The following is a 17,291-nucleotide window of genomic DNA, read 5'->3' as shown; positions in this document are numbered from 1 at the left end:
CAATCCAGCCACGCCTTCGCCTTGATCTGCCTCCTCCCCTTCTGTGTCCTCTTCTTTCGTCATCATGGGTGACGCATACACAGTTGGCTCTGGCAGCGAGACCCTGTTAGAGCCAACTGTGCATGCCGGCCGGCGGCCATATTTGCGAGGCCGCAATTGGGCACATGCGCAGTACGCTCCGCAAAGTATTTGCCGAACAGAGTGTACTGCGTATGCTCAGTAAGGTCCGTACAGCCCTCCGACGCGCGAGTGAACTCATCCAGGCGTCGGAGGGCTGTACGGACCTTACTGAGCATGCGCAGTACACTCTGTTCGGCAAATACTTTGCGGAGCGTACTGCGAACTTTCAATGGTCTGGGACTTGTCAGAAACTCAGCCATGATGTCCTTATTGTGGACAGGTTATCAGGCAGAGACATTACATGTATGAGAAGATAACCCGGTCACAATAAGGACACCATGGCTGGGTTTCTGACCCCATAGAAAGTTCCGACATTCATGGTCGTATCCATTGGCAATCGATCAAGACAAAAGACATTTAGAAAAAAAAACAACTTTTCAACTCTAAAATTTTTAATTGGCAAAAAAATCTAAATATGGTTATTTTCGTGGGAACCCCCTTTAAGTCCCTGTGTTATCCTCTTCCCCATTGATACATTTGGTCTAGAGTGTTCCTTTAAGTCCAGTAGATCATTGTAGAGTCATAGCCCTACACAGAACTTAGAACAGAAAATTTGTGGTAAGCCCCATAATTGCAGAAGATGTAAATTTCCCTTGGTCATGAGGGCGGGGGCCGAGCCCCCCAGACATGAAGTGCTTAACACTGAAGTGGTGCTTTTCTGAGTCTTATTGTAGGGCGCACAAGGCTCTGTTGATGCCACTTCCTCTTCCGCTTACCGAACCTTCAGGAAAACGCATAAAGTCTCTTTCTCTGGTGCTGACAGTAGCATCCTGCAGCGGTGGAGTAGCAGACGCTGACTGTGTAGGCTTTCCTTTATAGACTGATCACAATGAAGTTGTGTCTACTACCACCATTATTTTTAAAGTTGTCCAGGAATAGAAAAAAAAAATACTTTTTTTTTTTTTTGAGACAGCGCCACCCCTGTCTTAAGGAAGTGCTTGAAATTGCAGCTCTGCCTTATTTCAATGAATGGGCTGAACTGTAATACCAGACACGGCCATTAGACAGGTGTGGTGCTATTTCTGGAGCAGAAAGCGGGCCCTCTTCTTTCAGACTGCAGATCTACGATCTCTCTAGTATTCAGTATATGATGATATTTTTGTCTTTTACCTTTCAGAATTTGCCCAGGGGTACCGGTGCTGTGGGATCATTAAAACTGACATATATATCAAAAGTAAGTATTCACCCCTGGTTGTAGTCTGATCGTTTGTCCGTTCTTCTGGTCCTCCGATGGAGCAGAACAACGGACCACCAGCAGTAGTGTGAACCTAGTGTGAACTAACCAAATTTAACACTTGACAAAAGAATACAAATGTCACCTGGTAATGCTATAAGTTTAAAGGGCCACTCTAAACAGGATCCCATTGGGCAAACATCCCCCACGTGTATGTCAATTAAGTCATACGAGACCTCCAGGGGATTCTTAGCGGCCCACTGGGCTCCATTTCTTTAGACACATTAATTCTTTATAGAGTATGAGCAGTCAGACAAAAATAAAATGAAAAAAAGTCTTCCAGGTCTATACTAAAGAACTATGTGAGACCTCGTGGGAGGGTCTTAGTGATCTACAGGGCTCCGCCTCTGCAGATTCTTTCATGTGTGAGTGCTCACATGAGCCACCTCAGCCAAGTAGTGCCATTCTCTTGAACACTGCAATACTAGACAAAGCCTGCAGATAGTAGTGTAGCTGTGTCATGTAACCTCTGGAGAGCTGGTGCATAGAGGTAGTGAGGTAACTTAGCATTTTTTTTCCCTCGCGTGATGTTGCCTGATTTCCTGTCTGTGTCTCAGGATATTTTTAGGGCTTTCGCGCTTCATTTAAGAAAAAAAAATTCTCTCTTTTAACCACAGTCTATAAGACAAGATTGTGAAAGGTTATGACCAGTTGAGACATCAGTGACCAATGTCTGGGAACGAAAAAAAAAAAAAAAGCTAAAAACCTCAAGAGTCTTTTTCTGTAAATGGATTTGTCTTATGAGAAAGTCAAAAAAAGTTAAAAAAATAATCAAACCTTGAAAAAATGTTGTTAAAAGACAATGGTACATGACCGCTATTGCATTAAAACAAGGGACATGGTGCGCTCATTTTTGGGATCACTGGGGCACCCTCTGAGATTAGACACCTATCACCTGTCCTGTTGATAGGTTCTTATTCTAGGGTAACCCCATTAGATCCAGTAGGGCAAAATATAATGCAGCTTAGTGGCGGATCTGCAGTACCAGGACTGGCCACTACACAGAGAACAGCGCTGTCTGCTTCCTGCTCCGTTCTCTGTGTATCGGCTGCTGACAACAGCTGATCGGTGAGGGTGTTGGATCCTTGGGTAGGTCATCAATATTTTTAGTCTGGAAAACCCCTTTAACATAGTCACTGGATATTTCCTAAGGGAATACAAATGTATTTCAAAGGCCAGGTCTAAACCAATGAGCAAGTGTGCCACATTTTTTTTGCCAGATTTGGCACATCTTGGGCAGTCTATGAGTCAGAAGAAGAAATCTATGACAGGTAAAGATTGCCCCTGACTTTTGGGTGACTGCCTAGTGTAAAGAATAACAATGCCCCTCGCCCGCTGGTGGTTTTGCCTCCGTTCCAGTGAAGTCCGTCCACACCTTACATTATTAATTCCTCCCATCATGTCTTTGTGGCCTTGTGTGTGCAGGACGGTAGATGAAAGCATCCATTTTAGATTCAACGATGCATTTGCATCCTTTGTTATCAACTTTTCAGTCTGTTGTTCTGACCCTTTGCTGGATCAGAACAATGGACTAAAAAGTGTCAGGGTGAACCACTGAGATCGGGGTTAGGTTATGTTCACAGGGCAGAATTTGGTGCTGATTTCGAGGTGGCTTCTGGTTTTGTTTACAATGAGAGGTGGAGACCAAAGCAGGACACTGAAGAAATAAGTACAATGTTCGATCTTGTCTGGAGAACCTGCGGCACAAGACACTCCCATTCTGCTCCAGAATATTCCGCGAGGAGCCAGAAAATGAAGACGAATCTGAGGCCTCAATTCCTCTTAATTTCCCAAGGGGATCCTATCATTGGGTACCCTTTTTTTCTGACTAACACGTAGGAATAGTCTTAAGAAAGGATATTCTTCTCCTACCTTTAGATGTCTTCTCTGCACTGCCGTTCGGTAGAAGTCCCGTTTTTCTTCGGTATGCAAATGAGTTCTCTCGCAGCACTGGGGGCGGTCCTCAGCCCTGAAACAGCACTGGGGAGAAATCTCCAGGCTCTGCTGATGCCTAGAAGTTTGAACCCCAGGATGGAAGAAGACACAGGGAGAGGGCGTTCCAAAAGAAGATGGAAGTGTCGGTGGAGATTTCTCTCGCAGCATTGGGGATGCCACCAGTGCTGTTTGAGCACTGGGGCCCGCCCCCAGTGCTGCAAGAGAACTCATTTGCATACCGAAGAAAACCCTGATTTCTACCGAACGGCAGCGCGGAGAAGACATCTAAAGGTAGGAGAAGGATAGCTTTTCTTAAGGCTATTCCTACATGTTAGAAAAAAAGGGTATCCAATGATAGGACCCCTTTAAGCTATATATGACGTCTTTACAGCAGGACCAGTAGGGCGGCAGCACTGGTGAGATGGAGGATTTAACCCCTTTAATGCCAAAATAAACAGAAGAAATCAAGTGAAGGAGTTCATTTCAGCTAGACTTAAGATCAGGTCATTTCAGGCTATCTGTGTCGCGGGCGGCCAGACATGTGTCTATCAGATGTTATTAACATGTAGCTCCGGATAAGATTTCAGTCCCTAGCATTTCTATGAATTTTCTCCAAACTTCCAGATCCCAGATATCATGTTCTGTGCAGGTTAGATAATAAATTGAGGCTACGAGAGAGCGACACGTTTTGTTACATAAAAGGGTCAAATGAGGCAAATGCTCACGATAACCGCCATCTATCTACACTAGTAGTGGCAGACCTGGCTGGGTTTGGTACTGTACGGTTGTATTATCTTGGTACTATATAGAGCTATTATTTAGGATCTTCATGGTAGAGTTATGTGGGTATTGCGGTATTTTTGTACACTTTGTAGAGGTTTTACTTAGACACGGTATGGGGGTGCTTTAGGTTTTGTATTTCACATTTGCACACTCGACTTTTTCGGGACTTTTACGTTGGTGATGGGGCCATCGGGCTCTGTGTGTAACAGTTATTTTTGTGGTCCGCCTATCCATTGTTTTGGTCCTCCAATGGATAGCTGGGGATAATGTGAACTTGTGTTGGGCAATATATGGTACTAATATTTGCTATTATACGGTGGTATTATTTGGGCACCATATAGCACTATTATTTATTGTTTATTTTACCTGTTAGTAGCTGTTTGGCAGCATTATTTCGGGCTCTTACACATGGGTGAAACTTGAGTTTGTCCTCTACAAGACACCGTTAGGTCTCCATAAGAGACGTCAGTCAGAAATCCAGCACTAATACCTCCGGAGATATCATCACAACAACCACTAGTTTCCTATTTAATAGGAAAACTGACAGAATTGATACCACGAGCACAAATATGTGATGTGGTTTTTATTACCTCAGAGTATTGAACAGGTTTTCTTAATCGCAGGGTTTCCTTCTGAACGTCATATATTTTCATATATACAAGCAGATGTAGCAGAGCCGAGTCAGTCATTGGGTGTCATCGATGGTTCTACATAGGACTGAATTTTACCAAAAGGGCTCTACATAGTCCATATAGTATAATGTGTCAGCAAAGAGTTAAATGGCAAATTTGCTTACTCTTTCCAGCATATTTGGGGACATCCAATGGGGTGGATTTTTTTTTTAATTCCACGTTATAGGATGTAAACACGTAACCATAAGCGATGTTATTTTCTGTCATTTTGGCATAACACTGACTCCAATTCATTCATGACTTTGCAGTGTGTATGGGGCCCTGAGGCACTGCTCAGGCTGACGGCTGACAACTCTGTTCCCACGCTCCTGGCAGCTGCGGACTCAGAATAAGTCAAGTATTCTAGGGTAAAAAGTTAAAGGGATCCTTGTTAGAAGTCTGCCCCCCCGCACAACCTGACTGCTGCCTCCGGGTCTGTGCTAGGAGTTTATGCAATGGGGGGCTCGGCCTTACAAACCTCTTCAAAAACTGCTTCAAAAACCTGTAGCAGGTTTCTTTCTGCGTGACAAAAATTTTTGGTGAACTTGCCCTTGGTTTACAAATATATGGTAGCATTATGTAGGCACTATAGATAGTAGCAGTATTACTTGGATACTGTATGGTGGCATTATTTAAGCCCTGAATGGTGGTATTGTGTGGACCCTGTACTGTATGAAGGTATTATTTGGCATTGTGTGATGGTATCATTTGGGCAATGAATGGCAGTATTGTGTGGAAAATATATGGCAGTGTTATGTAGATGCTATATAGCTTATTAGCTGGATACTGAGTGAAAGTATTATTTGGCATTGTATGATGGTATTATTTGGGCAATGAATGGCAGTATTATAGCAATATTATTTGGATACTGTATGAAAGTATTTGGCATTGTATGATGGTATTATTTGTACAATAAATTGTAGTATTATGACATATTATTTGGATACTGTATGAAAGTATTATTTAGCATTGTATAATGGTATTATTTATGTGATGAATGGTAGTATTATAGCAATATTATTTGGATACTGTATGAAAGTATTATTTATCATTGTATGATGGTATTATTTGGGCAATGAATGGTAGTATTTGGATACTGTATGAAAGTATTATTTAGCATTGTATAATGGTATTATTTATGCGATGAATGGTAGTATTATAGCAATATTATTTGGATACTGTATGAAAGTATTATTTGGCAATGTATGATGGTATTATTTGTACAATAAATGTTAGTATTATGGCATATTATTTGGATACTTTATGAAAGTGTTATTTAGCATTGTATAATGGTATTATTTATGCGATGAATGGTAGTATTATAGCAATATTATTTGGATACTGTGTGAAAGTATTATTTGGCATTGTATGATAGTATTATTTGGGCAATGAATGGTAGTATTATAGCAATATTATTTGGATACTGCATGGAAGTATTATTTATCATTGTATCATGGTATTATTTGTACAATAAATGGTAGTATTATGGTATATTATTTGGATACTGTATGAAAGTATTATTTATCATTGTATGATGGTATTATTTGGGCAATGAATGGTAGTATTATGGCATATTATTTGAATACTGTGCGAAAATATTATTTGGCATTTTATGATGGTATTATTTGGGCAATGAATGGTAGTATTATAGCAATATTATTTGGATACTGTATGAAAGTATTATTTGGCATTGTATGATGGTATTATTTATGCGATGAATGGTAGTAGTATTATAGCAATATTATTTGGATACTGTGTGAAAGTATTATTTGGCATTGTATGATGGTATTATTTGGGCAATGAATGGTATGAATGGTAGTATTATAGCAATATTATTTGGATACTGCATGGAAGTATTATTTATCATTGTATCATGGTACTATTTGTACAATAAATGGTAGTATTATAGCAATATTATTTGGATACTGTATGAAAGTATTATTTATCATTGTATGATGGTATTATTTGGGTAATGAATGTTAGTATCATAGCAATATTATTTGGATACTGTATGAAAGTATTATTTGGCATTGTATGGTGGTATTATTTGGGCAATGAATGGCAGTATTATAGCAATATTATTTGGATACTGTGTGAAAATATTATTTGGCATTGTATGATGGTATTATTTGGGCAATGAATGGCAGTATTATAGCAATATTATTTGGATACTGTATGAAAATATTATTTGGCATTGTATGATGGTATTATTTGTACAATAAATGGTAGTATTATAGCAATATTATTTGGATACTGTATGAAAGTATTATTTGGCATTGTATGGAAATATTTACATACAACGTTTTATATATACATCTATATATTGAAGCTAATGTATATAAATGACATGAGTGAGGGGCTTTTGTGTTGCCCATTTTCTATAAAACTATCACTGCCGGTCACTGCCCCCAATTCTGCATGACTAAAGAGATGTCAATGAGTCCCTGAGAGCTGACTAAATCGCCTGAGGGTGAAGCACCAGCGAGTCACCTCCATGCGTTGGACATACAGTATGTGAGCCTTCAACATCAGCAAAAGAAAATCATCAGCGCTTGGAGGAAAAAGGGGAAGCGGACATGAGGAAGTGAGAGTTTATGAGCAAGCACGTCTGTATTAGGCAATAGGGCTGAGGCATGCCTCTACTTGTATGGGCTTAGTATTGTGATAAGGATATTTATTCTGTCCGTACAGTCAGTTCATACAATGTAACGCAGCCAGAGTCAGGCTGGGATTCCCACCCTCTAGCTACCGCAATGAAAAAGACTATAGTATCTTTCAAATTTGGGTGACTGTAATGGGGCCCCTACCTACCTTGTGCCATTAGGAATAGTGGTATATTTTATGTGGCAGAGGGACCTTTGGGCCCCCCTCAGGGTCCAGGGCCCGGTAGCGACTGCTACCTCTGCACCTCCTATAGCTACGCCCCTGCTCTGCAGATCTGATTCTAGTATACTCAGTATAAAGGGGTCTCCCATGATCAGCCCTTATACCCTTGCCATAGGATAGGGAACCAATCAGACACGAGAATGGGTTCCCCAAGTCCCTTGTGTGAATCTCATATAAGACAGCCATCTCTATGGGACTGTCAGAGCGCTGTACTTCAGCTACACAGTGTGAATCTCTAACCAGACACTCCATTGAAGCTTGGGTGCAGAAGACCCCTATTTTTGTGATCATGGTGGCCTTAGCTGCCGGACCCCCTATCAGGGAGTTACCCACTATTCCATGGATATGACGAAACTTGTGACCATACCACCCCTTTAAGGCACTTTCCACCTCGTGTACGGAGCTGGACTTGACTCTACCCACTTTTTTAGTTTTGGCCCCAAAAAAGTCCCAAATACCACCAAGTCAGATGAAATTATACCAAAAAGTCACATGACAGCAGTCTCGTATGGCGAATGTACCTACATGTAGGGCGCTATCTGAGGGAAAACAAGGTACCAGGTACCTGGTACCAAGCAATGGGAAAACTTGTTGTGTTGGCTATCATGTCATCATGGAGACACGGCCGCCATGTTGTGAGTCACAGTCCGGGTGTCTCTATAAATATGTCTCCCGTATACTCTTATAGAAGTTTTATGACGCCTCCTTATCTAGTACGTGACATAAATAACCCAATCTGGTCATCTTTTTTTTTGTCAGGTCAGCATCGCCGCCGTGAAACAGAAATCTAAGCTGACACATTGCTTTGGTAAGGAAACCGCCCATTTACATATATTATTAACCCTTTGCTTCTGGTCGTTCTGCTTATATTATAAATACGATCATCCTATAGGCTTCCTGATTATCATGAATCTGCTTCGTATATATACTACCGTATACTGGTATTTTCCAGACATGTCTACCGTCCTTAAAGGGGTTTTTACGGACTCAACCTTTATCAATTGTGCGAAACCCCCTTTAAAATATGGAAAACATTAAAAATTCCTCCAGTTTATGCAGTTAGACCACGTTCACACCACAGTGACTTCCTTTTTTTTAGCAGATGTCACATGCCAGTATTACATTCAATGCTAGTGAATGGGGGATATTCACATGACTGTTATTTTGAAGGTCCGTTGTAATTGGAGGTCAAAGTCTAGGTCGTGTCCTATTGTTGTCCCTTTTCATTGCGTAACTCAGTAACGGTAGCACCAGGGATACAAGCTGTGAAAAATGGAGGTTTTTGACGACTGTTTTGCACCTTGGTCGTCTGAATGTAGCCTTAATACATAGCGCATGTAGCTGGATACCGCATGATAATAGACACTTGTTAATTGTGATTTACATGTGGCAGTCATCATTACTATAGGAACAAAGGATTGTTAGTACAGTCAGTCATCAATTGTCATCTATCTATCTCCTATCTATCTATCTATCTATCTATCTATCTATCTATCTATCTCCTATCTATCTATCTATCTATCTATCTATCTATCTATATCCTATCTATCTATCTATCTATCTCCTATCTATCTATCTATCTATCTATCTCATATCTATCTATCTATCTATCTATCTATCTATCTATCTTCTATCTATCTACCTATCTATCCATCTATCTATTATCTATCTATCTATCTATCTACCTATCTATCTTTCTTTCTATCTATCTATCTATCTATCTATCTATCTATCTATCTCCTATCTATCTATCTATCTATCTATCTATATCCTATCTATCTATCTATCTATCTATCTATCTCCTATCTATCTATCTATCTATCTATCTATCTATCTCATATCTATCTATCTATCTATCTATCTATCTATCTATCTTCTATCTATCTACCTATCTATCCATCTATCTATTATCTATCTATCTATCTATCTATCTATCTATCTACCTATCTATCTTTCTTTCTATCTATCTATCTATCCATCTATCTATCTATCTATCTATCTATCATCTATCTCCTATCTATCTATCTATCTATCTATCTATCTATCTATCTATCTCCTATCTATCTATCTATCTATCTATCTATCTATATCCTATCTATCTATCTATCTATCTATCTATCTATCTATCTCCTATCTATCTATCTATCTATCTATCTATCTATCTCATATCTATCTATCTATCTATCTATCTATCTATCTATCTATCTTCTATCTATCTACCTATCTATCCATCTATCTATTATCTATCTATCTATCTATCTATCTATCTATCTATCTATCTATCTATCTACCTATCTATCTTTCTTTCTATCTATCTATCTATCCATCTATCTATCTATCTATCTATCTATCTATCTATCATCTATCTCCTATCTATCTATCTATCTATCTATCTATCTATCTCCTATCTATCTATCTATCTATCTATCTATCTATCTATCTATCTATCTCCTATCTATCTATCTATCTATCTATCTATCTATCTCATATCTATCTCCTATCTATCTATCTATCTATCTATCTATCTATCTATCTCCTATCTATCTATCTATCTATCTATCTATCTATCTATCTATCTATCTATCTCCTATCTATCTATCTATCTATCTATCTATCTATCTATCTCATATCTATCTATCTATCTATCTATCAATCAATCATCTATCATCTATCTATCTATCTATCTATCTATCTATCTATCTATCGCATATCTATCTATCTATCTATCTATCTATCTATCTATCTATCTATCGCATATCTATCTATCTATCTATCTATCTATCTATCAATCATCTATCTCCTATCTATCTATCTATCTATCTATCTATCTATCTATCTAACCATGTATTATATTATTACTAATATTTCCTTATTTCCACCAGTTATCAATGCCTTATCTCAAAGATATTTGCTTCAAGCCAGTGACCAAAAGGATCTTCAGGGATGGGTTGACGCCTTAAATGCAGCAAGTAAAATCACAGTAAGTGACAGTAATGGTTTCTTCACACTATGCATGTATGTATTCTATAAGTAATTGGGTCCAGAGGACAAAACCTTCTCCATCCATTATTGGCAGCCTTAACCTCTACCCAGATCCATCCAGTTATGGCAGCCATTACAGTATGGGGTTATATAGGCTTCCTCCACAGTATGGGGTTGTATAGGCTTCCTCCACAATGTCCCGTCTTCAACATTCTCAATGAAGTATTTGCTATTCTAATGATTTTATCTATTTGTAGATAATTTGTAGATTTCTTCTTCAATTTTCGCAAGACGTGGTTCTTCATATTGACATTGTGTACTGTATATCCTGACGTCTTTCAGGACGTTATCAGCTGAAAAATCTTCGAATCTTGGTTGGTTTCTCATTCATTGATATGAAACTTGTGGGCGACTTCTAATGTGAGAGATAAGACTGTCTATGTCAACACTTCTACAGATCAGGAAACTGCTGCTGCGCCTGGTGCCAGTCTGCAGCCCTAAAGCCCACATCAGCTCTGTATGTGACGTGTCTACTTGGAAAAGTGATGTTTTTGTCATTCCGCCCGTCGATGGTGGTGTTTCAGTGGATTGGAATATTAGGTGTATCTCGGATTATGTAAGATCTTTCTGAGAACATTTGCCAGACTGCATTCCAAGATATAATTAAATCAAGATGCCTCGAGATAAGACGAACTTCTCCTGGGATAACAATTTCTACATCTGTAACTCTTATTGTTTTAGCGTGTCAGCAGTTTTGTACTTTGCGTTTGGCCATGCTTTAGTATTAGGAGCTTCTAGTCATTTGCTTTGTCTTCCTCCTTTATATGTAGCTTTAATGTATCATTGGATAAGTTGTCAGTAGTAGCACCCGATATATCAGCCCAGGATACAGATAGGTTAGGTCACCTGAATCCTTCACTGTCTCCCCCTTGTGAGTCGCTGCCACCATTGCTGTTTTTGTCAATATGCAAATGAGTTGTTTGGAGCAATGTGGGCGTTACCGTTACCTGTTTAGAGCAATGGCAAGGCCCTTGTTCCTCCAAAGACACTATATCTCAGGGGTGATAAGCTGGGTTCTGGTGACAGACTCCCTTTAACACCTAGATCAATATTCATCCATCTCCACTGATAACTGATAGCTAAAATAACAAAAATGACAATGGGGTGGGGGTTGGGGGTCTTTTAATAATTTCCAGTTGTCCTTTAAAGGATATGGCCAATTTGGTACTTAGGATCTCAAAGAGAACCAAGGAAAGAGCCAAAGGGACCAAAGCAAACCCTTTCTTATAGTCCTAGTTGGGGGGGGGGGGTGTTCACGTGGACTCCCAATGATCCCCCTACAACCATCCCCCTCCCAAGAAAAGGAATTGATCAAAGCTTTACCCTGTATACCATGACCAAACATCTTCCCAGCAAAGTCTCTGGCAGGATGTGTTAAAGGGGATCCCAGAATGGTAAAAGCATGGATGATGGTTTTTGAGAAATAGCGACACACCTGTCCACAGGTTATGAAAGGTATTGAAGCTCAACTACCCTTACTTTATTGAAGTTGACACTTGTATGCAGGCCCTTCCTAAAGAGGATCTAGCCTCATTCATAGTCTATTGTGAGGTATATCCCAATCTAAGAGCATATTCACATGTAGCAAATGCATAAAACACTTTAAGTAAAATGAACCTGTTTTTGGAAAAGCTGCTTTTTACACATGCTTTTTTCTGTCCTGCATGTGATGTGCAGAAATGTCATATAAGGGGGTTAATATAAACAATATGGAAGGATCAGGGTGCGCAGCAGCACAGAGAATTTTAGGAAATACCCTTGCTGATGACGGGTCCGCTCATGTGACTATGTTAGTCCTGCATGTGACAGCGATGGGGATGAGGAAACAGAGGAAAGTGGAAGCATGGAGGCCGGTTCTCTAAATGCAGAATAATTAAAGGTTCTCATTTACAGCTATTTACATATTGTATAGGATATTACACAACCCCATACACTCAGATTTATCAAGGCGGACCCCCCCTCATAAAGTCAAGCCTCAAATGATGTTTAACTAGAACACAGGATTACCATATGTCACATATAGATTACCATAAAGAGCCGAGGATGTGCCCCGAGCATCTACCTGCCTACACCTACACAATGCAGGAAGCCATCAGAACAGGAGAAGCCTCGGAGCTCCTCAGCGCAGGATAAGACGTCTTATTCCTAACACCATTCTTACCAGAATCTGATCAATGGACCAGAAAGACACAGAAAAGGTCATCTCTCTTCCCAATGTACTCATGGGTAGGGTATCCCCAGATGAGCTGGTATTGGGGAGGGTGTATGGGGGGCAGCAGTCACATGACACCATCCTCTATCTCAGGACAGTATTCATTGGATTTCTTTATAGATGTAGTGGGAAAGTCTCCAGTGATATATTCAGGAAATGATAGGAAGGACATTTATAGTCTAGATTTGACAGATAGTTTAGCGTTACCCGAATCAAACAGTGTTATCCCCATGTGAATTGCTTCCCCCATTACTAAGATAGCACTGTTTATGTCAATAGGCAAATTAGTTCCAAACAGCTCATTTACATATTGAGAAAAATAACAATATCTCGGCAATTCACAAGGGAATAACACTGTTTGATTTGGGTGACCCTAACCTATCTATCTGTAGGGATGGGGTGATATGCTGGTTCTGGTGTCAGTAACCTATCTATCTGCGGGGCTAGGATGATATGCTGGTTCTGGTTACCCTAACCTATCTATCTTTGGGGCTGAGTTGATATCCTGGGTTCTGGTGACAGACTCCCTTTACATTGGGTGAGCATCATGCAGTTATTAGTGTCTTCTACCATTCTGGAAACCCTATAGCTAGCAGTGAATTCAGTGTTGCATGCACAGGATAGGTCTTGAGTATGGGATCTGTTGGGGTCCGACACTCAGACCCCACACAGATTATCTATTCTATCAACCTTCAGGTTTTGGAATCTGCTAGTGGATGGGTGGCACGTTCAGCACCGCTCCTACGCAAGTCCATCAATTCACCAAAACCAGTTATATGCAGTGGATAGAAGTGCTGCACACACCGCCTGTCCACTAGCACCCGTGGAAAGGTCATCAGTATGGAAATTCAATTTGGGGTCGGAAAACCCCTTAAAACCTGACTTGGAGTTCCCCTGGGCCCCAATGCAAAATCTATAACAGGACCCCCACTTACCAAATGTAACACTAATTTCCTCTTATATGGCAGCGATGCCCCCTATAGCCCCCTCTCTGACAATGCTGTGCCCTGTTACCAAAGTCCTGTAGATGAATCTGTTATAGGACACGGTGCCCGGGGCAGCTTTGCCAACGTGAGATCTGTGCCCTGAATATGCCTGACCTACTTTTTCATCTCCAGATACAGGAACTGTAAGATTTAACTCTTTGGGGCAGCAGCACTATGCCTTGTTACTAAATCCGTATAAGACCGTACATAGCGCGCTCATCACCGCTACATCTGTCGGCCACGTACGCCAGTGATAAGGCAGGGCAGAGACTGGCGATGGTCAGCAGTTCTACAGAATATATTCAGCTCGGAGGACTGGAGCCTCAGCATTTTTACATAAGATATTGGCAGGGCGCTTGGGAGGATTATGGGCCGCACGCTGGGCCGTAGTGTGAACGCTGCGTTTTATAGGACGCTGCGCTGACAGATGGATCTTCCTCATAGTTTATACGGATTATTAGAATCCTAATGAGCCTCCATTATCCTGATATCAATAAATCCTCCTCGGCATTGTGCTCGGCTGTAAGGTGTTTGGGAGCGGCACTCACTTCCTAAGCTTCTCAAGGAGGTGGATTGTCCTGACTGCGACAAGTACGTACTTGAGTGCTACTTACAATGTGGATGTCTTACAAGCCATAAATACTTCACGTTATACAAGGGAATGAGCCATCGCCTCGGTAATACCCTCAAAACCGAGGGGCGAGGTGCCACCAGAGAGGCAGGGTATCATAAAGACTGGAGTAATGTACGCCGGTCTTTATAACCCCCCCCCTCCCCCCCCCCAAAAAAAATAAAAAAAATTCAGTTTCCGTTTTTTACTCCATTCTTGACTGGTTCAGCCATCTGGCAGTCAACAAAAATTTACAAGGGTAACCGTTGTAAAGGCGACGCTGGAGGTCACAACGCTCCATTGAGCACCATTTCCTCTAACAACGCCCGTATGCGTATTACCATGTCTGAGATACCGCCGCAGCTGCTGTTTTTGTCATGTTCATGCTCCGTTTCAGTGGATGCCAAAAATATATGGCCACCAGTAACAAAATGTTATTTGCTATGGTCTATCGCCCCCAAAGCTCACGCTATGTATTAGCTTTATGGGAGGGAAATAGTCTACCAAAAATTCAAAAAAATTATGAAAAAGTTGCGTGCCCGTAGACAATATTTCATGCCTGTTACGAGACGTTGTCTAACATATCATGAATATTTCATTCGGTCGTGTGAATCCATTATGGTGGTGAGGGGGTGGACTTGGTTATCGCTTTTGTACCTGGACCTAGACTTTCAGCTGTATCTCTGGTCCCATAGGAACTCCTTCTATATATGGGGTATATATGTCATGTAGCTTTGTTGGATGGAGCTCCCCATAGGTAGGGTATATAGGTAGTACTATTAACCCTTCTATACGTGAAAGCATTCTTACATTGCAGCATTTTTCTACACCTGCCTAAAACTTTTTCACAGTACTGTAGTATGTGAAGTCAATATAGCAAGGTCCTGATGCCAGCTACGAAAGTTATAACTGGGACCGTGACCTTCATGGCTTATCTCTAGCCCCAAGGGGCCTCCTGATATGTAGTAGAGGTGGAGAATATCCTTGAGGTTGTCCTAGTCATTGCCTATCGCAGTCATGTGGATGGAACCAAGGTTGTACATGCCATATACGCAGTCCATACCGGTGTCACGGGGCCCATAGGAATGAAGGGTCAGCTCAGTCTACAGACTTTTCCCATGAGTTATAGGCAGAAGCGTCCATATATTGGCACATCAAAAATGAGTTCTGGCTTGACCCTGCCGATTCAGGCATTACGGTATAAATACCACATATAAATTCTACTCCTATCATCGTGTACACCTAGTATAATCTATGGGCTGGGATTAAACAGGGGCTTGGATGGGAATAGAGATGGATTATTCTGAGTGCGTTGGAATCAGACAAGCTGCAGGGCATATGGTCCTCTCAGCACTGCACAGGATAGAGCTAATAATACTGTGAGAATTGGGCCCCGCTCCAGAATTGTGTAACCGCTGTCTGGAATGGGAGGCCTGTCATGTGTGAGTAACACATCTTCAGAGCTAAGAAAGCATGCAACGTGCCAAAGGCAAAGTCACTCGTAGGTTTCCAACAATGTGATCGGTGCTTTGTGTGGAGACCTATCACCTGGGGGTATTCTATCAGCTGGGGGTATTTTATCACCTGGGGTATTCTATGAGTTGGGGGTATCCCCTATCACCTGGGGGTATTCTATTACCTGGGGGTATCCCCTATCACCTGGGGGTATTTTATCAGCTGAGGGTATTCTATTACCTGGGGGTATCCCCTATCACCTGGGGGTATTCTATCATCTGGGGGTATCCCTTATCACCTGGGGGTATTTTATCAGCTGAGGGTATTCTATCATCTGGGGGTATCCCTTATCACCTGGGGGTATTCCATCACCTGCGGGTATCCCCTATCACCTGGGGGTATATTATCAGCTAGGGGTATTTCTATCACCTGAGTGTTATTCAAGGGAAGTGACAACTGGTCTGATCAGATCTTGTGCTCAAAGATCTGGTAGTCAGAGCATGGCTCTTGTTTTTCAGGTACCCAGACCAGGATCGACTCAGGCACCTGAAATAGGATCTACTGGATCTGAATCTCAGGAGAAGAAGACACAGACTGCGTACAAGACAGAGATCATTGCCGGAGTAGTCGTACAGACTCCCATTAGCCAGGTGAGTTTTATCCTATAAAATTTCCTTAAAAGGGTTTTTCAGCAGGTCATTTTTTTGAATCAGGGTCAGAAGGGGTTAAAAAATTAAAAAGTGCAATACTTATTTTACCCATCCTTAGCCGCTCCCGTTCCAGCTCTTCCTGGGCCCCACTAATCTCTATTTTCTTCTGACTTTGGCTCACAATAAACCGTATGAATTTTCAGTCTCAGGCTGAGGTCGCACATTGCGGAAAAGCAACTTTTCTGCAACTTGAATGGGACTGAGCTTTAATAGACATGGCCTGTAAAGTGTAAGTGACTCTCACTCAGCAGATCGGTGACAGTGCCGGGTGTGGGACCTCTGCCGATCTAATATTAATGACCTCTCTTGCTGTACTACATAACCCGTACACCATATGTTTACATGTCCTTGTGTTCTCAGAATGGATGTGAATGCCCAGAGGTTATCCAGCATGAAGTGGCCCCTCACCCCACGCTCCGCCGCAGTCTCAGCCTCATGCCACAATTTGTTCATAAACCGCCATCTTCCATTTGTGTTCTCAAGAGTGGATATTGTGTCAAGCAAGGAAATATGGTAAGGATGTCTCTATCCTATATATATCCTATGTATACCACATTTACCACTTGTATTCCAAGTTTGTTTCGCTC

General features: G+C 41.2%; 1 protein-coding gene across 2 annotated transcripts in view; it reads left to right on the top strand.

The window, feature by feature from the left end:
- The window catches only part of PLEKHA2 (pleckstrin homology domain containing A2), a 47,298-nt gene that overhangs the window by 7,646 nt on the left and 22,361 nt on the right, over nt 1-17,291 (top strand). For both annotated transcript variants that reach the window (XM_075272864.1, XM_075272865.1), the window contains exons 3-7: nt 1,298-1,354; nt 8,449-8,497; nt 10,572-10,669; nt 16,513-16,644; nt 17,065-17,217. In XM_075272864.1, the coding sequence (XP_075128965.1) occupies nt 1,298-1,354; nt 8,449-8,497; nt 10,572-10,669; nt 16,513-16,644; nt 17,065-17,217 (489 nt within the window). The remainder of the gene's footprint in view (nt 1-1,297; nt 1,355-8,448; nt 8,498-10,571; nt 10,670-16,512; nt 16,645-17,064; nt 17,218-17,291) is intronic.

This window comes from Leptodactylus fuscus, chromosome 5 (assembly GCF_031893055.1).
Source record: "Leptodactylus fuscus isolate aLepFus1 chromosome 5, aLepFus1.hap2, whole genome shotgun sequence".
In the NCBI taxonomy this organism is placed as follows: Eukaryota; Metazoa; Chordata; class Amphibia; order Anura; family Leptodactylidae; genus Leptodactylus; species Leptodactylus fuscus.
Note: the sequence above shows the minus strand (reverse complement) of the source record. Positions and strands in the feature narration are given on the sequence as shown.